General features: G+C 40.7%; 1 protein-coding gene across 1 annotated transcript in view; it reads right to left on the bottom strand.

Moving 5' to 3' along the window:
• Positions 1-3,090: 3,090 nt before the first annotated feature.
• The window catches only part of LOC139154923 (voltage-gated potassium channel KCNC1-like), a 59,365-nt gene continuing 41,300 nt past the window's right edge, over positions 3,091-21,155 (bottom strand). The window contains 4 exon segments of the mRNA XM_070730029.1: positions 3,091-3,224; positions 13,446-13,496; positions 13,499-13,527; positions 13,632-13,728. Coding sequence (XP_070586130.1) covers positions 3,091-3,224; positions 13,446-13,496; positions 13,499-13,527; positions 13,632-13,728 — 311 coding nt within the window.

Genomic DNA, 21,155 nt, shown 5'->3' with positions numbered 1-21,155 from the left:
AAACAAATCTATACTAGATGTGCTTCTAGAGGATCCTTCAGATAATTTATTATCTTTCTGATAGTTGAACACCCCCCCAGCATAGCTACTGGTGCTGGTTATTTTAACCATAAGGTCATAAAGAAGGTTATTTAATGGAGATACCTATCCCTTTTGCTAAGAAGCTATTTCAGATACTGAAGATGGTATGGTATGTTTAGCCATGTTCACAAACTTTACATGGGCCAATAACATAAAACAGTTGGATCACTGTTGACTGACTGTATTTCACAGAATAGCTTGGTTTGTGCCATTCGTTGCCTATAGCTTGTCAATGAAAAGCCTGCCAACAAGGGGCAACAGAACAATACATGATAGTGGACAACTATTGCTTCAGCTACTTGTGATATTTGGCCTTAGAAAGCTACATTTTTAGACTGCCTATGGAATGATCCATGTTGCTCCAGTTATAAATCTCCTCATTTAATTCACACTCTGATAACATGCCAGATATATTTTGCTGCCAAAGTACTCAACCTGCCTGCGACATATGTTGTTGGTACAGTCAACTCCAAAACTATGCCCACAGGATGGGTAGACTTAAGAAATTCTTTTTAAAAACTTCAAGAAACTAACATGCTGTTAACAGTTCCTTCTTCAGTCCTGAGCATTTTGCAAAACATGTTATTTTGCATTCCTCAAAAGTGCATTCATTGAAAAACTTGAGCTGTGCAAATCTGCAAATCTTATCACTCATTAAAAAAAAAAAGGTAACCAGACTGGTTGTGTATATTTTTGAACCATGTTGAGGTGCTTAATTTTTCTCCTACAATTAATTGCTAGGAAAAAGGTTTTGAATGGAAGCTGAGGCACTGAAGATTGGTAGCCTCCAATAAGATATCATCTACAAAAGAAACACGCCGCTTGGAGTATTACACCACTTTGATGAAACAGAATTCCTGTGCTAAAATATATATCAGCTAAAGGTAACACCTTTATATACAAGGGATTGTAGTACAGCATTTCTCAAGGTCTTATTCCCAGCTTGACCAAATTCCTGCCTTTTATATTCCCACCAAGCTACTTCCTCAATGTCCACATAATAAAAGCCAGCCTTGCTATTCCCCCCATCCCCCATCTTTTCCTCTGGAATTTACTATTTGAATTAGCAATGAGTATAAGCTACTCTTCCCCCTTGCATTATTTCAAATCATATAAACATTTTTTTAACAAACAAGAAGCTCTTGGATTTTGCTCTAGGACAAAGGGCTCGTTCTGCCAGCATCTTATCGCCATCCATGATACATGCCCAGGGAAAGAAAAAGCCCTTTAGGATACATCCACCTCCTACAATGTGCAGTGCTTCTTACCCCCTTGCAGGATGGAAACAGGTCGGGGGGGGGGGGTGTTTACTTGCAAATTTGGTGATGTTTGTTGTTGCAGGGGATTGCAAGTCCTGAAGGAAAATATACCTCTTTTTGCTTTTTTGTAGTTCTTTTTTTGTCATTTTTTTGTCATTTGCTTTTGCATATAACATTAAATATTGTCGCTTACAGTATTACATGCAAATACATGCTGGCTTGGAAAATGCAGATTCTAAATAGTTTAGCTCGGTGGTGCTATTCCTTCTGGGTTTTTTTTTGTGTGTCTGTATCAGCAGCATTGCTTTGAAAAAAAAACCAGGTGTCCCATACTCAAGTGCTCAGCGACATGTCCTATATTTTCTTGTTCCAGAAGAAACATAGGGAAGATATATTTCCCTGTGCAGTTGCCAATAAATTTTCTGATCCTGCGATTATTCTTTTTCGGTTGAAAAATATATTTCTTTTTCCTGCGTTCTTTTGGTTGTTGTTCTTATATCTCTTTGTTTTCCCCGCTCTCTTTTTTTTTGCAATCAGATCAAAAGAGCATCCCATCTCAACTTTGGATGGAAACAGGGAAAAAAATCACAGTGAAAGCACCCACCTCAACAAGCAGTGCTCCGTTGTCCTTTTCTGTGTGTGGAAAAAGAGACAAACAAAAGACAAGTAAGGAAAGAGAGAGGCAAAACAAGGAGGATGGTTCTCTAGCTTCTTCAAACCTAGTCAGATGCTGGAGTTGCCTTCTCCCAGACCCCATCCTGGTCTCTGCGCTTACCATCAGCTCTTTCATCTGTGGGAACTTGATTATTCTTGGATTATCTACATCATAGGAAAGTCGTTATCATGCATCCAGGCAGAAGGGAGAGTCTGACCTTATTGCTTGTGATTGATGGAAGATCCATGCACAGAACAGAAGAACAATTCCAAGGAAAGACAGAAGACCCAAGGCAGATGAGTGGATGGCCTTCTTCAGAGGAACGGTGGAGGGTCCATGTGTTTAAAGAACTGGAACCGCTCATTAAAGAAATAAGGAAAGTTAAGAGACAGATAGAAAGACTGGAAACATGTCGTTCGTGAGGGAAGATTTAACACAGAGATAGATTTTTCTATGGGAAAAGTTCAGAGATAGATAGGAAGGACGGAGAAACCAAACGTAGATAACAAGGTACAGACCGAGAGACACAAAACAGAAGGAAAGGAAGGAAGGAAGGCTCTATGGCTCATTAAAGTCCTGAGTAAGATGATGAAAAGGGAAAAAGCATTAAATAGAGAGAGAAACTGCAAAGCCAGGGTCAGAGAAATACTGTGCAGTCTGGTAAGGTGGAGGAAGGGAAGGATGCAGAGAATCCAGACAGGAGGGCCTTGGGCTCTTTCCTGCAACGTTTGTCCTTGACATATCTCCTCTCCTGCTTTTTGAGTGTTTGGATTTTCAGAGCAAACCATCCCTCACCCTTCCTCCTGCAGTAGATGCTTAAGCTGTACTCCTGATTCAAAGCTACAGGGATCGAAGGCTTCAGGCCTCAGAATTCTCATGGATGCTCCAGAAAGTGCAAATTTAGTGCAACACCACCTGTATGGGTGTCTCCTGCATTTTGTGTATTCCAATGCATTTGGCAGAGAGTGTTTTCTTTGCCTTTAACTCTGCCCCCCTATTTTTTTTTGGCATTACCTTTTCTTTTTCCTTTTCCTTCTTCTTTTTTTTTTAAAGAAACAAACACACAAGCTAACCCCAAGCATTCCTGGTGTGTCTCTAGAGTATGGAAGGAATGGGCGAGCGAGGACGTCGGACGGAACCAGGTGAGCCAAAGGAAGGGGGTGCTGGAGATGGAGGTAGACCAGCAATGCTGTTCAGGCTGTGGGACTTCTCATAGCCTGTGGGGAGTGCTGTCAGGAAGGAAAGAGAGAGATGAGAGAATTGAATGAACAAAACAGTAGTCCGGTTAAGACTGAAAGGCACTCTGCCAGCAATCTCAATAGCATAGAGGGGAAAAAGCTACTTTCTGCTATGCTTCACTGATAACTTTACACTGATTCAGATCTGCTCCATTTACCCCAATGTTGGCTGCATTTAAAAATCTGTGGTTTCATAATCATGATTTCTGAAACAGCAGCTTTTTCTCCTCCATTCCCAATTCTTCATCAGCTGCAGAGATCTGGCTGTATGGTCCAAACTGGGGCACTCTGATTTTATTTTGTTTTAATTAAAACAGCTTTTTACTTTTATTAAATCACACATTGGGGAGGTTTAGAGCAGTCTTCCCACAATTTGGCATGCTTTAGAAGTTGCATTCTCAACACAATTGGAAGGTGGTTGTTGAGGAAGGCCAGTTTGTGGTTTATAAAATCACCCCTGAATAACAGTGCCTATTCCCAACTTTGGCACACCATAGAGCATGGATTTCCACCACTGAAATTCTCAATAATGTCCTTTTAAAATCAAACTGAGTGCTATTTCAGTACTTCCATACTGCTATCTAGACAACAATAGGGCGGTTCCTAAATTAGCAGAGATCACTAGATACAATAGCTAGCTAGATTTATAAAACTGCTAAATCTAGTTGAAGATATTTCCAGTGGAGTGACCTACTAAAGCCAATGAAAAGCATTAATGCAACCATTCTATCTTCTCTTTCATTATTTTTTCAGTCTTTTTAAAAAGTGGATATTTACCTATAAAAAATAGCGTCATCTGGATTTCTGCTTTTTAAAATGCTACCAATAAGGCAGAATAATTGCCCACTAAAAATAGTGCCTGGAAATGCCTTGATTCCTTCATGTTAGAACTTACCCTGCATCTTAAACCACCCTGACAAACCCATGCCATATTCTATAACAAAGTTCAACTTTGAACTACATAATAATTGATTAAAAAAAAACTTAAGTAATAATTACTTAAAACAATACATGTGATTATCTAGTGATCAGTGATTGGGCTGGTATGTATTGTTTCATCCGGACTTCAAATGAATTCCTGCTTTCTTCCCAGTAGTACCATAAATTAATCTCTCCTCCACCCCCTTAGACTTTGCAGAACATAGGTTAGCAAAGAAGATGGTGTGGGTATGAGAATGTTACTGGGCCTGGATAGTCTGGCTGCTATCATTACAATCAAGGGGAGAACTCTGGGGTAGCAAATTTGGAAATGGACTGCCCAATGCTCTCCACCTGAATTGAAAACTATTATGGCAGCTCTGATTTTCCTGGCTGTGATCCAGCAAAATTACAACCTATAGTAGCGTTTCTCAACTTTGGCTGTTTTCAAGATGCCTGCACTTCAACTTCTAGAATTCCTTGTTGGCTGCATCATGTTCATGCATCTTAAAATGGCCAAGTTTGAAAAGGACTGCCCTACACACTCTAACAGCATTTGTTAGAGAGATGAACAGCAGCGATTGTAGCATTTCCTATTTATAAAGAACAATCTGTTCTGAGGAAGCAGAATTTAGGAATGGGAATTGATGCCCTGTCCCTTTTAAGTTTGTCTCAACATATATGAAAAAAGAAATGGGGCTTCAATCATGCAGTCCTAGCTACCATCTTGATTATTATGGTATTTTTACTTCCCACCTCTGGACACCTCTGGAATGCAGTTGTTACTGTTCCCCCAAATTAGATCCATCTTTATCCAAAAATAGAGAGAAAAAAAGCTGTTAAAAATATTCCCAGGGACTGATTTTCCCTAATTCAACTGATTTATAATGGCTAAGCTTTATAATTCTGTTTGTATCTATATAACTCCCTCCCAACCCCAATCATTCCAGAATATATAAAATGCAAGTAGAAAAAAATAAAGGATATTTTTCCTTCTTCATAAGAGAAGGAAAAAAACTTTGCAGGTTTCAAAAATATATATTAAAAAATTGCACTTATCCTTAAGAAAGAAAGCTGTTTGTGTAATACAGAAAAAACATGGGAGCCACACTTACTTCATATGACAATATACCTGTTCAGGATATGCATGGGACTAGAACATGTTATGACTTAAGTATTTTGTGTATCTCATGTAGGCAAGTCATTATGTATTTATAAAATTTATTGGCAGCCCATTTTACTATAAGGCAACTCAAGATTCTCTCTCTCTCTCATCCATCTATCTATCTATCTGTCTGTCTGTCTGTCTGTCTGTCTGTCTGTCTGTCTGTCTGTCTGTCTGTCTCCGCCCAGAGTCTGGAAGGAGTTGGGCAGCAAATAAATAAATAAGTAAAAATCGCAATTGCACGATTGTTCTGCTTAGCAACCTACCCACCTTCTTTTTCTGATGTGGTCATTAAACGGAGCATGGGTTATCTTAGAAGTAGGGGAAGCCCTGGGAGGCCTAACGCAAGTCCAGGCCTGTAATGCAGTACTTTCCTAGCTCTGGGCCTCTCAACGCCTCTCCCATCTCCTGCCTTGTTTGCCATCCCGTTGGGCTCCACGGGGCCTGCACCTTTCTCTCCATACACCCTTCCAATAGAAGGAACATTTAATTGTGCTCATCACATTGGGAAAGGGCCATGATTCATTGTAGCTGCAGGCCTCTCCATCTTTCACCGTCCTTAGGCCGCCTCACTCCTTCTGCTTAATCCACTCCTTTTTTGATGTATAAATAAATTACAAGTGGTACCTCGGTACTCGAACGCTTCCTTTCTCGTTCATTTTGGATATCGAACAAAATTTTCGGCAAAAATTTGCTTCGGTATCTGAACAAAAATTCAGAGAAAACAGCCAGAGAAAATTTTGTTCATTATCCGAAATGTAATCCCGGCAGCTCCTCATGGAGTACCTCACCACCTTCACGGGCAAGAGCGGCCGCCTGCTAAGGGGCACCGCCAACCGTCTCTGGGGTGCCGTCCCCGGCGTGGGGAGCCTCCGCCAAGTCCACTTCCAGGATCCCCAACACGACGGGGTTCCCTCGCCGCCCGCTTGGCAAGATAACTTGGTCCCAGTTGGGCCGGCGGGTTTCGGGAGGGAGGGAGTAGAATGTTTTCCTTCGTAGCTGGTCAGTCAGAAGGAAACAAAACGTCCATCCCTCGCTCCCCCCCCTCCCTCGTGGGGGGGACCCAGAATGCGCGACTCCTAAAAAGTTGTGTTTCCCAGCCTTTTGTGGAGGGCACTCAGCAGCGCCGGGAACGTCAGCAGCTTCCCTTTCTCATGTGACGTTCCCGGCGCTGCTGCTGCTTGAAGGAAAGCCGCCCTCGCTAAGAAGGAGAAAGTTGGTGTAGTTGCTTAAAGGGAAGAAGGAGCCCCCGAAACTGCCGGTATTGCAGCTGTCCCCACCCTTCCTCAGATCTTTATCCCATAGGAAATAAAGGAAATAGGGGCTGGAAACCAATTAAACCCATTTCCATTATTTCCTATGGGATAAATTAATTCGGTACTCGACCAAATCGGTTCTCGACCACACTTTTGGAACGGATTATGGTCGAATACCGAGGTACCACTGTATATGCACAAACTTTTTCTTCTGCACATGTGCGGAAGCAAAAAAATCACCAAAATCTCTCTCTCGCGTCTCCTCACAAGATTTTGCTTCCTGTGCTAGGGAGGCCTAGCACAAGCCCAAGCCTGCAATACAGTGCTTTCCTAGCTCTGGGCCTCTCTCAAAGCTTCTCCCATCTACCTCTTGCTTACCTCTTGCTTGCCATCCCTTTGGGCCCCGTGGGGCCTGCATCCTACCCCACACCTTTGTTCAATAGAAGGAACATTTCATGGTACTCATCACATTGGGAAACGGCCATGATTGATTGTAGCTGCTCTGAAAATGGTGTTAGTTCTGGGATGGAGTGAGGTGGCCTAAGGATGGTGAAAGTTGGAGAGGCCTACTGTCCTTACCAATGCAAACTTTGGAGCTCTTCCAAAGGTAAGTGCACAGCTGGTTATAGGATCCATTGGTAATAACTCACCACAGACTCTTGGTAGCATGATTTGAATTGAATTAATTGGGGTAGATTTCCATTACTGCCGCTACCAGTGGGCTGCGCATGCAGCTTTGGGTCTCTTGCATGTGTGCATGCGCATCCCAGTGTATTTTTGCTTCTCCACATGGCAGGAAGCAAAATCTTAGGAGGAGATGCACAAGAGAGGTTTTTATGATTTTTATATAATTTAAGTATATGTTCCAGGTTAAACCTGGTCAATACATGAGTCATATAACTGAGGGGGGGAGGGGGGTATTCAATTTTTTTAAAGCTGTAGAACCTGTTAAAAAACATTGGAGTCCCTGATCAAAGGGCAAAACTCTAGGATCGGGATAAACATTTCTCTGGAAACCCTATCAAATTCAAACAGAATTCAGTTTGAGAAACTCTGGTATAATATATATGCATGGAATTTGTTTTATTTTTTAATATTTGTTTTATTAAAAGCACTTCTATACTCGTTTTCATTAAAAGAAAGTAACGGAGCCCACACCACTCACAGTTGTTATTCTGAGGTGTATGCAATATATTATAAAAATATAGTACATGTATGTTTGTTGGATATTGGTCTATCTATCCATCCATTCTATCCATCTCCAACCTGATGTTCTCTAACTAAACTATTCATGCTGTCTGGGAATTATGATAGTTTTAATCGTATACATTTGAAGACCACCAAATAGTAGAAGGCTGATCTAGACCAATAAAAATGAATACCAAGAGATCCATTGTTGTGCTTGTGTAGCCCACCAGCAGCACTTCAGAATACATACTGCAGACTGTTGTGAATTGGAATTGGATGATTCAAGGTATATATGTAAAGTATACCATCTCATATACTAGTGTGCTCTTTGCAAACCTATATGGCATGGTATACAGTATGTAGTGCTTTTGTATGTTTGCATGCAGATAGTAAGTCATTACATGTCATCCCAGGACCATCTACAAAGCATGCTCCTATTGTCAGATGATCATGCTTTTACATATTCAGTGTGTAACAGGGAGGCATTAGCTTTCTTATTAGAACATTGCACTGAATCTATTAAAACCTGGTGCAATTTCTTAGCGTGTGGAAGCCCAACTCCATCTCTCTCTCTCTCTCTCTCTCTCTCTCTTAACACAGTACAGAGAGTCCTTGACTTATGACCGTAATTGGGACCGGCATCTCCATTTAAGTCATTGCAGTTGTATGCCAAGCCGGATCCTATTTTACAATTATTTTTATGATATTGTTTGTTAAGCAAATTACCACTGTTATTAAAAAAAATCACACAACTGATAAGTGAATCACATAGTTGTTGAGGTTATCCAGCTTCCTCAAAGGATGTTTTTGCTGGAATTTAGTAAAAGAGCTTGCAAATCCTAATCACATGACCACAGAATGCTGCAAATGGTCATAAATGGGAATCAGTTGCCAGGTCGCTGAATTGCGATCATGTTACTGCAGGGTCATGTCAGCACATCTTTTTTGAATCCCTCATAACTATGAACGAAAGGTTGTAAGTTGAAGACTACCTGTACTGTCCTGCAAAAGAGTTATTCTGTGTCAGAGATGGCTGCGGCTCAACCCTGCTACACACACAGTGTGTTCACATGACACAATGAACAGAAACAAGGTCACAATGATTTAGCCTAACAGTGATGTGCTAACCTAGCTAATTTGATTACTTTATGATTTCACAGCTGAGTTAATAAGTTAACTAGATGGGTCGTGCAAACACATCCAAACTAGATCTCGTGTGATGCCCCAACTCAGTGCAGGAGAGAGAAAATGATCCTGACTAAAGAAAGAAGACCATGTCCTAAGGCCTCCACACTAATTCACCAGCAGCCCCCAACCCAACCCCAAAAGCAACAAGTGAGATTGGAGTGAAAGCAGAGCAAGGCTGACCTCCTCCAGGGAGCGCTGGAGTTCACATGCCCAGCCAGTCTCAGGCGGTAATCAGAGCTGGGAACAAAGAAAGACACAAATTCCTGATCATAAGGGCTGGAAATGCTAAGCAGGATAGCTTGTGCAAGCAAATGTTAACTCCTTTGTGTGCAGAAGAAGGTGAGTTTTGCATATAATCAGCATGTCCTCCTCACCCTTTCTTTGCCACGCAGCATGGAGCAAAAGGAATAACAGTACGTGCAAAGTGCAGATTTCCTGTGCTCATCGGTTCATTTTTACCTACACAGGAACAGTTGGCACATTCTAAGATTCACTCACACCAAGTAAACTTTAACTTTTTACTGGACAATTCTGTAAAATTGTCCAGAATTACTTGAATGAAGCGAAACTTAAGCAGCAAGGAGACTATCCAGTTTATTTTCGCGTGCAACTCTTTAAATCAAATGCAATTAAGCAGCAGATTGCACGCTTACCCTTTAGGTTCACCTGCAGCTCGAACCAGGTATGCATGCAAATGCATTGCATTTTTTATGTCCCATTAGCACTAGTTTTGAATGTGCAAATGGGAAGCCGAGCTTCCTTAGCATGCAACGGTATCCAAACATTTCACCAGCTACTTCGTTTGACACTTACCTGGTTTTGCACACACTGTTGTCTACACCCAGAATTCAATTTTGCAACCAGGGCAAGCCACTCATTTATTTCCTTGGCCATGATTTGGGGTTTTGCATATGCTTATAACACAGATGCTTAGGTAAACATATGCAAAACAATGGACACATGGAAAAAAGAGAGGAGCACTGATGTGCACACACAGGAAAACTTAGAAGTGTGAATGGCAAGAATTGTACCAAGAATTTGGATGGACAACATTGTTTGAATCTGATCCAATGGAAAGCATAAAGTGAGAACCATGGTACTGCTAGGCAATGAAACTGTGCAACTAAGGCTAGGATCCCCTAAGAATTGTATCTAATGCACAGAATCTTCATGACTTAATTTTTTTCAATCCAGTGGGGCTACAAATATTGGCATAAACAATAAGGCCATGACAAGAAGTCTAAAGGCTGCTTGATGGAATTGTTTTTGATTCTTCTCCTACACCCAATCTCTGAACCAGAGGCTGGCATGAAGCCCCAGCCAGCTTCATCCAGACATCTCTAACCAGCTGCCTGTGAAAAATGAAAAATGCCTCCCATTCACCCCCAGGCGTATAAATAAGCAGGCTGAGGTATATGGTACAAGATACGTACCTGGCTCACGCAGTCGGGGCGTTACGAGAATACAGGGTAGACCCTACAAGACGTATGAAATGGGGCATTAATTGGAATCAAATATTGATGTAGCCCACCCCTGGGAAGAACACGAGGGAAGCCCCATCTCTGCCAGGAACAAGAAGCTTGCCACTTGATGGATGGTGCTGAGACGTTACTCGGTGGCTCAGTCAAGCCACGGATTGTCTTGCCTGCTTTTTAAAAACTCCTTCAACAATTCATCTCCCCCCAATTTCGCTTCAGCTCTGTATCCATAGCCCCATGCTCCATCAATTTGTTCCCCTAATGGTCTCTACCTTTAATGTCCTTTTAAAGGGGTATTTTTCAAAGTTGGCAATTTTAAGAAGTGTGGACTTCAACTCCCAGAATTCCCCAGTCAGCATGGGTGGCTGAGGAATTCTGAAAATTGAAGTGCACACCTCTTAAAGGTGCCAGGTTTGAAAAACACTGTTTTTTAAAGCATTCTCTTTCCCCCTCCTCTCTATGCTTTAAGGGCAGGTACTGTTTGACATCCCAACTCTCAGTTCTAGGGCTGAAGGGCTCCCCATCGTTCTCTTCCATGGACAGGCGCAATATTTGCCCTGAAAATGAAAACAGATAATAATGAAATAAAGCCAAAGCACATAGGACATGGAAGCAAGGGAAGAGGGGGAATTAGGAAGATATGCATGTGTGCCTATACATATGATAGGTGAGAAGAATAGAAATGAAGATATTGGCACCCAACTCAAATCGGCAACATTTTTAATGGTTTGGCCAGCTTTGCTGCTGTCTCTTTTGAATTTTAATCCTGATTGTAAAAAAAGGGAGGGCTGCTACATGCCTACTAAAGGGTTTCCCCCCCCAACATGATGCCCTTTCCGTATGCTGAACTTTGACCCCTGTTATTCCCAACCCAGCCTCTGGAGGGCCTTACACATCTGGAGCACCTTTGATTAGAGAAATCTATGTATGGAATATACTACCTTGAGCTCTGAGACTGAAATTAACGGCATGCCTAAAAATAACATTCTTACAATTTATTCACATCTGCTCATTCTCAGTCACTTTCCTTTCCTTTGTTGTTTTCCTTACTGGGCTTGAGGCTTTTTGTGGGTCTTCTGTTAAACACAAATAAACATCCTTAATTTAAAAGTAAGAAGAAAGGTCTGGTGAGGGACTGACATGATATGTTACGGCTTGTGATTAATCTGAAGTAGTTAATTGTTATTTTATCTGTACCATAGAAGAGAAGACAGGAGAAGACAAGAATGAAGAAATAGCCTGATACATTTCTTTTTTGGTATGACTTGTGTTTTACAAATTGGAGGGGGTGGGGATCCTGCTGGTGTATGCACATGTGTGCCCATGTCCAAGAAGTACTGCATTTTTCGGAGTATAAGACGTACCCCTTTGCTCCCTAAAAGAAACTGAAAATTTGAGTGCATCTTATACTCCAACGTAGCTTTTACTAAACTTTTTTTCAGCCCTAACGAGATACTCTGAGTGAAGCCCTAACGAGTGAAGCCCTAACGAGTGAAGCCCTAACGAGATACTCTGAGTGCTTCTATGCGATCTGAGTGCTTCTATGCGGAGTATAAGACGTACCCCTTTGCTCCCTAAAAGAAACTGAAAATTTGAGTGCATCTTATACTCCAACGTAGCTTTTACTAAACTTTTTTTCAGCCCTAACGAGATACTCTGAGTGAAGCCCTAACGAGTGAAGCCCTAACGAGTGAAGCCCTAACGAGATACTCTGAGTGCTTCTATGCGATCTGAGTGCTTCTATGCGGAGTATAAGACGTACCCCTTTGCTCCCTAAAAGAAACTGAAAATTTGAGTGCATCTTATACTCCAATGTAGCTTTTACTAAACTTTTTTTCAGCCCTAACGAGATACTCTGAGTGAAGCCCTAATGAGTGAAGCCCTAACGAGTGAAGCCCTAACGAGATACTCTGAGTGCTTCTATGCGATCTACCCTTTGCCTGTTTATTTCACTGCTGCACCTTCCAACAATCAGCTGGGCTTCTGGGCTTTAGAAGCCGTGTTTCAGCCTTAACGCCAGTCAAGCGAACTTCCCTGCTTTGCTAGCCAGCGATCTTCCCCCTTTTTTATGAGTGAAGTGATCTTCTGTGCTTTGCTTCCGTTTGCCTGCTTTTCTCATCATTTCTTTCTCTGAAGAGAGAAGTGAAGTGTTTTAGAAACTGTTTTTTATCCTCAACTAGGGAATAAAAAGAAAGGGCACGTGCTCTAAACCAGCAAACCAATGTGTGGAAGCTGATCAAACTAAGGTGAATACCTGTTAGGCAAATTATTTTTTCCCTATTTTCTTCCCCCAAAACTAAGGTGTGTCTTATATTCAGGTGCGTCCTATACTTCAAAAAATACGGTATACAAAATGGGGGTGAGTTAAGTGAACTGCCTGATGCTAACACATTGCCTGTTTGTATGGATCTAAGCTCTTGACAGAGATTTGCAGGGGCAGTATAAATAGCATCGCTTCAATAATAGAAAAGCACTGCTTAAATAGAGGATTTAAAAATCTGCTGGTTTGCATGATATTTGCATATGCTGCTCTACATTAGGGTTTCTCAAGTTCAGCAACTTTAAGATGTATGGAGTTCAACTCCCAGAATTCCACGGCCTGCTCCACACATTTTAAATTTGCTGAGTTTAGAAACACTGCTCTCTACATAAAAACACCCATGGAAATCACTGCAGGTAGTCCTTGACTTATGACCACAATTGATCCCAAACTTTTTGTTATAAGTGAGACGTTTGTTAAGTGATTCCCTCCCATTTTACAACCTTTCTTGCAACAGTTGTTAACTGAATCACTACAGTTCTTAAGTTAGTAACATGGTTGTTAACAGAATCTAACTTCCCCATTGACTTTGATTGTCAGAAGGTTGCAAAAAGTGATCCCACGACTACTCCAGGACATGGCAACTGTCATAAATATAAACCAGTTGCTAAGCATCTGAATTTTGATCATATAATCATGGGCATGGTTGCAATGGTTGTACGTGTGAAAAACAGTCATAAGTCATTTTTTCCCCAGTACCATTGTAACTTCGAACGGTCACTAAAGGAACTGTTGTAAGTCGAGGACTACTTTCCCAAACTTTGTGGTATCTTGATCCAAGGTAAAAAAGGAGACAGGATTTCAGACTGTTGTGGCTGCCATCTTGACTACTTTTTTACCATTTCCCTGTAGACACCCCAGCACAATCCCTTACAGTTGATAAATGGATATGTGTAATACCCTTTCTGCCTGAATAAAAGCTTGTCTTCCATTGTAATGAATATGCCAGTTATCAATTCAGCACTGAACAGGTCCTGGTTTACTGTAAGAGAAAAAGAGTATGTCAAGTATCCTGTGTATCCATCCTACATCCTAACGATTGATGGGCAAAGTTATTGGCTTGCCCTTTTTACTTGGACACCATTTTTGGATCAGTAAGTTTTTCCAATGAAAGGTTTGGAAGCTTCCGAGTTTTCTCTAGTCCAGGGATGTCAAACTCAATTTCATTGAGGGCCGTATCACTTTGGTGGTGTGTGTGTGTTTAACTTTGGTGGTGTGTGTGTCAGGGTGGGCATGGCCAGCAGGATGTAACTCGTGTAGGAGGCGCTTGTGGTGACCCAAGTGCTTTGTCCATGAAAACAGGCTCCCAAGCTCTGTTTTCAGCTGCCACTGCCTCCTGCAACTCTCTGCCAGCAAAAATGGAACTGGCAGAGGCATTGCAGGCCAGTCCTTTGCTGTTTCCAGGGTGGCCACGTGGGCCAGATCTAAGCACCCTACAGGCCGGATCCAGGCCCCGGTCTTTGAGATTGACACCCCTGCTCTAGTCCTAACTACAGTAGACCCTGCTTGACTTCCAAGCTCAAAGAAAGTTGTACTGATGCTATTCCCTGTTAATATTCCAACAGAAGGCAGCCTCTGCAACTAATTTCTTGTTTCTGAGACTTGGCAACTTTGCCTTGCCTAGGGAATTCTGGGAATTGGAGTCCACCTGTCTGAAACTTGCCAAGTCTGAAAAACACAGCTAATTAATAGAAAACGCCTTCAGTAGATTGTTCTCCAACAGCTCTCCAAATACAATTTAATCTTTATTTATGATATATTTGGCATATAAAAAAGGTTTGACATAAAAAGGGCCTGTCATAAGTTGTCAGTCCAACATAGCCCAAAATATATTACAGTTCAGTGAAGTACAGCATATAATTTCTTAAAAGAAATCATAAACTCGTTGAGTGGACATTTATGCTACAGATTCTATGAAATGCACAAAAACAGTCCAGGGGAAAAAAACCGTGCAGTCCTTCACTTGAAAAAGCAGTTAATTCTGAAATAAAAAATTGTGAAACAAGAATGACGTACAGTAGAGTGATTATACAAAGGTTTTTCCTCTTTCCTATAAAACTAGAAGGTCTCTCATTCAGGAGAACTATTTTTATAGTCATAAATAGGTTGACAGAGATAACACTAGGCTATTAGTGGTACAAAAGATGATCACTTCCAATTTAAATGGCTTTAATGAGGATAAAGAATAATCTACTCATGGAAGCAACATTTTAATAGCCTTCGGCCATTGCAGCTGAATGGAAAGTCCCTGTCCAATACAGTAGCAGTGTATTTTTAATTAGCATTGCTAGGGGGCAACAGGGTCAATGATGTAGAAAATGGCCTTTGAGGGAACAAGGCTACAGGATTATATAAGAATAATAATTAGTCTTGTAATTAGGCAGTATACATGTAAAATTAAAAATAATAATTGGTCCAATCTAGAGGTAGTCCTCACCTTACAACAGTTCATTTAGTGACCATTCAAAGCTCCAATGGAAAAAAAATGATTTATGACTGATTTTCACAGTTGCAGCATCCCCACAATCTTGCGATCAAAATTCAGAGGGTTCATACTTATGATGGTTGCTTTGTCCCAAGGTCATGTGATTGTCCTTTGCAACCTTCTGACAAGCAACGTCAATGGGGAAGCCAGATTCCCTTAATCAACTACGCTACTAACCTACCAACAACAGTGATTCACAATTGTAGCAAGAAAGGATATAAAATTATAGTTTAGTATATTCAGTTTTAAATTAATTGGATTTAGGCTACTATATTGTATTGTTTTCTTTTTTATATGTTGTAAGTCGCTCTGAATTCTCGGAGAGGGGCAGTAGATAGATAGATAGATAGATAGATAGATAGATAGATAGATAGATAGATAGATAGATGGATAGGATAGGATAGACAGATAAAGATGGATGGATGGATGGACGGACGGACGGACGGACAGACAGACAGATAGATAGGATAGGATAGACAAAGATGGATGGATGGATAGATAGATAGATAGATAGATAGACAGATAGATAAAATGGGGCAAAACTCACTTAACAGTTGTCTCATTTAACAACAAATCTTGGGCTTAATTGGGTTTGTATATCAAGGACTATCTGTTTTAGAGTTCTTGAAATGTTCTGTAAGGATAGCAGATATGTGTTCATTCAATCCATCAATCCCCTATTCAACCACCAGAGAGAAAGAAAGAAATAGATTTTCTCTACTGAATCTCTTTGCTGCCATTCTCTGCAGAGCTTTGCAATCTTGTAGGCCCCTACTTCAGTCATACTTAGTCATATTTTTAAATTATTCCTAAAATTAGTTCACCGCAACACCCTGAAATCATAACTACAATATCTTGCACTAAGTAGAAGGTTTTACCAATGACCTATGAGATACCTTCACTAAAATTCTGTGACCCCTAAAGTTACTCCAAGATTTAATGTTATGTGTGGTCTTCTGTGCTAAAAAAAGCCATATGATTCTGACCCATTTTACTTCACACAGGGGACCATCTGAAGGCTGGCTGAAACATGAAACAGAAGGAGATGCCAGTGAGTTGAAAAGCTGATAGCATTGTATTAGACTACAGCTAGTCCTTGACTTACAACCATTTGTTTAGTAATTGTTGAAAGTTACAGTGGCACTGAAGTGGCCTTTTTCCACACTTGTTACCATTACAGCATCTCTAAGGTCATGTGATCCAAATTTGGATGCATGGCAACCAGTAGGTATTTACATCAGTTGTAGTGTCCTGAGGTCATGTGATCCACCATTTGTAATCTTCCCAGCCAGCTTCCAACAAGCAAAGTCAATCTGGGAGTCCGGGTTTGCTTAATGACTATACGATTCCCTTAACAACTGCAGCCATTCACTTAGCAGAGGTGGCAAAAACAATTGTAAAATAATCAGAGCACACTTTACAACTGCCTCACTTAGCAACAGAATTGTGGTCGTAAGTCGAGGACTACCTGTCCAAAGAGGTGATTACATTAGTAATGCTTTAAAATGCCGAAAACGTTTTGCAAAACAACAACAACAACAACAAAATGAAAAACAGTGTTTGCGCAGGACAATCTAGCCTAGCCTGTTGTTGCTTTTTGTTGCTCCTCAAGTGACTTCCCTCCCGACAATGCAGTTCCTAGGGCCCCTTTTTGCTGTCGTTCTAAAGCCATAAAAGCCTACATGAAATCAAGAGCCTGAGTTGGAAATTTCAGAGTTGATGTCCAATGTCCTTTTGGAGGGGATTACAAAGTGCAAAGAGACCAAACTGAAAGTGTGAGTCAAGGGGATGGACAGCAATTGGGAAAGCCTACTCACCAATTCCCTGCTTTCCAGGCCTCCTACTCATGCTTCCAAGGAGCTGCGTTGGCATTGTAGTCATGCAGGTACCAGGAGGTGGCACAGGAGTCAAATGCTGTCGGTGGCAGGCGGCGGGCGCCTGTGGGGCCCAGATTTTGTGGGCAGTGGAATAAAGGGAGGGGTAGGGATAGGAGCAATGGATGGAGATGAAAAGGGGGTCAGGGTTGGGAAAAACAGACAGAGGTGGTGTGAGGAGGAGGAGGCACTGAAAATGAGCATGTGATGAAATCAAGGGAGGCATGGCTGTAGAAAACCACATACCCGCTTACCTACTCTTCTCCCAGCCTGTGGCTTGACTCACCTGTTCTATCGTATTACACCAATCCTTTTTAACCTGACAGCCCTCCAGCATGGTCATTTTCAGGATCTTTAGTAAAACTCTTGGGTGAAAAATTTGGGAGTTGCTGTCCCAGAAAATCTGGAAAGTGCCAGGTCGGAGAAAGCTGTTATTATTTTCCCAATTAATTTAAATTTTTAATCTTTCCTTCTTTCCGGTTTAAAGGATGCCATGTTTAGGAATGCTAGCTTTGATTCAGAGGGATCTGAATTCAAGCACGAATCCCAGCGACCGGTTAGGTCCCACAGAGTTGGCCTTCTCCGGGTCCCGTCGACTAAACAATGTCATTTGGCGGGACCCAGGGGAAGAGCCTTCTCTGTGCTGGCCCCGGCCCTCTGGAACCAACTCCCCCCAGAGATCAGAATTGCCCCCACCCTCCTTGCCTTTCGTAAACTTCTCAAAATCCACCTCTGCTGTCAGGCAAGGGGGAATTGAATTATCTTCCCCAGGCCTATATAATTTATGTATGGTGTGTTGTGTACATGTTTTTTAAATTATGGGTTTTTAACTTCATATTATTAGATTTGTATTGTACATTGTCTCTATCACTGCTGTGAGCCGCCCCAAGTCTACGGAGAGGGGTGGCATACAAATTTAATAAATAAAAAAAATAAAAAAAATAAGTCCATTCTTGGTTCTAAAAAGGCTACTGGGGCAATATTTGGGTGTCATAAGGAAAACATCATTTAGTGGCTCATGATTTTTCTCTGCTGCGCATGAAGGAAATGAATCTATAATATTTAAATGAAAAATATTATTTTTGTGTCCAGAAATCCAGTCTCTTTATCTTCTGGACTCTCAGGGGTTCCAATATCCAATTATAATTAATATTTACAATATTTCCTTTCTTTCTACAAATATTTATTATATTTTCTTTCCTTTAGAAAATATCAAACAGGCAAGGTTTAGATGAAGATTCATGAAAGTTTGAATTTAAATTATGCTAAGCATTCCTTTGAAATATAATAGAGTATTGTGATTTTAATGGGAAGGCGGCTGCTTGAATTTCTTAATTTTGTCCAATAAATCTCTTCCTTTAAATTTTTTAATGAAGTCTAAAACAATCTCAGCTTCTTTTATAACCCCAACCTATCAGATGGGTTATCAGATCATTCTACGCTACTGTCTGAGGCAGCAGTTGACCCTCACTTGCTTGAGTCTAAATCTTCATTCACCTGAATTAACTTGAAAATTGTCTAATAATGGCTTGCTAGGGAATTCTGGGAATTGAAGGCCACACATCTTAACGTCACTGAAATTGAGAAATGCTGTCCTAGAGTAATGGAGACTATCTTGACATAGCTGCTACTGTTCCGCTCAGGATGCTGGTAAAATATTATTATTAATATTAATAGCAGCTAGAGAAATTTGCAAAATATGAAGATCTGAAAATCAAGCTGCAATGATTCTGGCATAAGCCAGTGAAAGGGGTCCCAGTGGTCCTTGGCATACTGAGCGCAGTGCCAAAGGATCTCAGTGGACATTTGAAAACCATTGGAATTGACAAAATCTCCATCTGTCAATTGCAAAAGGCCGCTTTACTGGGGTTGGCACACATAATTTGCTACTACATCACGCAGTCCTAGGTGCTTAGGAAGCACCCAACTGGTGATGTCATACGAAATCCAGGATAGAGATCTCATTTGCTGCGTTTATTATTATTATTATTATTATTATTATTATTATTATTATTATTATTAATATTATAACAACAACAACAAAACAACAACAATACAATAACAATAACAACAACAACAACAACAACAACAACAACAACAACAACAATAATAATAATAATGCGGGCAGTTTTTTAACGCAATCTTGCCATTTTGAGGATGATTGAGTAGACTATACTGGGGATATCTCTACCTTCCCTCCCTACATTTTATAAAGATGTTGAAAGAAAACCATCCCACTATGCTTTTAACTATGCTTTTTAATGTTTAATGTAGCTATCTGGGGCAGAGGAGGAGGGATCTCTCTTTTAATTTTTCTCTGTGGCATTTTGGACAGAGTCTGCAGCTTCGGCCAGATTACAAATACCGTGAAATAGATTATTTGGGTTTTTTTTTTAAAGCAAGCAAGCAAATATATATATATATATATAAATGCAAAATATAGATAGACTGTGTCCTTGACTTTGGTGGTTTCCTCCAAAAAGTCAATTTGGCTGGTGAAAAATTAAATCTTTAAACGTTTTTAAAGAAATGAAAATCCAAATAGCTTCCCATCTCCTAATATAAGATTTAACCTAACAGCCCTTGCCCTAAGTTATATATCTACATTTTGTCTGCATACTCTTAGCCTTGGTGCTAAGCAATATGGAATTTTCTTTTGCGCTTACGTGGATTAATTACCATATGCAAATCAACCCTGATCTATTTCTCATTTTATTTTGGATTAAGATCCACAGACTACTTAATTTCTAAGTTGGGTACATCTGAAGTCAGTCTGAATTCCTCTATTTTTGAAATGTAGTACAAGCAGTTTTTTCGGGCTATTTAAAGTGCCCTCTCTTATGCTCAGATACCTTTTCTTATTATCCTGTCACCTTTTTCAGGAACAACTCCTTGAATTGAAATAAGATTTTATAGTTTTATAGTCTTTTGTCAAACAACAATTGATGTTATTTACAATGTGTTTTAAAATATACACACGTACAAAGAGGAAAATTAATAATGATTTTTCCCTCCGTTGTACATGCTTCTGTTTGCTCTGAAGAGCATAGGCAAAAGCCTGGGGCTAATTTAAAACACATTTCCATGTAGATTAAAATTTAAGAGAAGAAACTGAAAACTTTAGAAGCAAGCCTATAAAAGATATTGCTGGTTCTCTACATTTATCTAATTGCATCATTTATTTTATTTTGCTAAAAAAAAAATCCAGACTTCTTCATATTAGCAAACCGCGTACCCAGCTTTGTTGGTTTGTTTGGAAGCTGATCAGAATCTCTTCAGTGAAAATATCAGAATTGTGGGATAAACCCTCCAAAAGCAATTTACAGGTTGTCCTTGGCATGATCACAATTGGCACCAGAAATTCTGTTGCTAAGCAAGGTAATTGTTACATAAGTTGTGCCCAAATTTGCAACCATTTTTGCCATAAGTAAATCATTGCAAGGTCCTCATTGCTCCCTAAGTTTGCCTTTTTCGTTCTTGCAGAAGTTTTATTACCCAACTAGATAACAATATCAGTGCAACCAGCTCAGAGACCACTAAGAATCCCACAGTTCAACCTTGACCTACAAGTATTCGAATAACTGCAGTTAAGTGAATCTAGCTTCCCCAAGTGGCTTTGCTTGTCTGAAGATTGCTGGGAAGGTTTTGTATGATGGTCATATGACTCTGGAACACAGCAACTGTCATAACCCATGTATTTTTCACTCCATAAGATGCTCCTGAGTCCTGACCCTAAGAGACACCTAGGGTTTAGAGAAGGGGGAAAAAATCTGCCTCTGCCTCCCAGCATCCATCCAGTATTTATTTTGCTGGCGTCTTTGCAGCAAACAGCCAAGAGCCTGCCTCCTCCATGTCTGCTGCCTCCGCAGGGGAATGCTGGAGCCTTTGCCTCTGAGCAGCTGATTGGCGGTTGGACCGGCCTCCAGTAATACCACCGATCAGCTGTTCAGGTGGCGGGGATTGCTGTCACCACCTTTTGGGAGGAAAAAAAGTGTGTCTTATGGAGCGAAAAAATATGGTACATGCTGGTTGCCAAATGCCTAAATTTTG

This window comes from Erythrolamprus reginae, chromosome Z (genome assembly GCF_031021105.1).
Source record: "Erythrolamprus reginae isolate rEryReg1 chromosome Z, rEryReg1.hap1, whole genome shotgun sequence".
Taxonomy (NCBI): domain Eukaryota; kingdom Metazoa; phylum Chordata; class Lepidosauria; order Squamata; family Dipsadidae; genus Erythrolamprus; species Erythrolamprus reginae.
The sequence above is the reverse complement of the archived record's forward strand: the minus strand, read 5'-3'. Positions and strand labels throughout refer to the sequence as shown.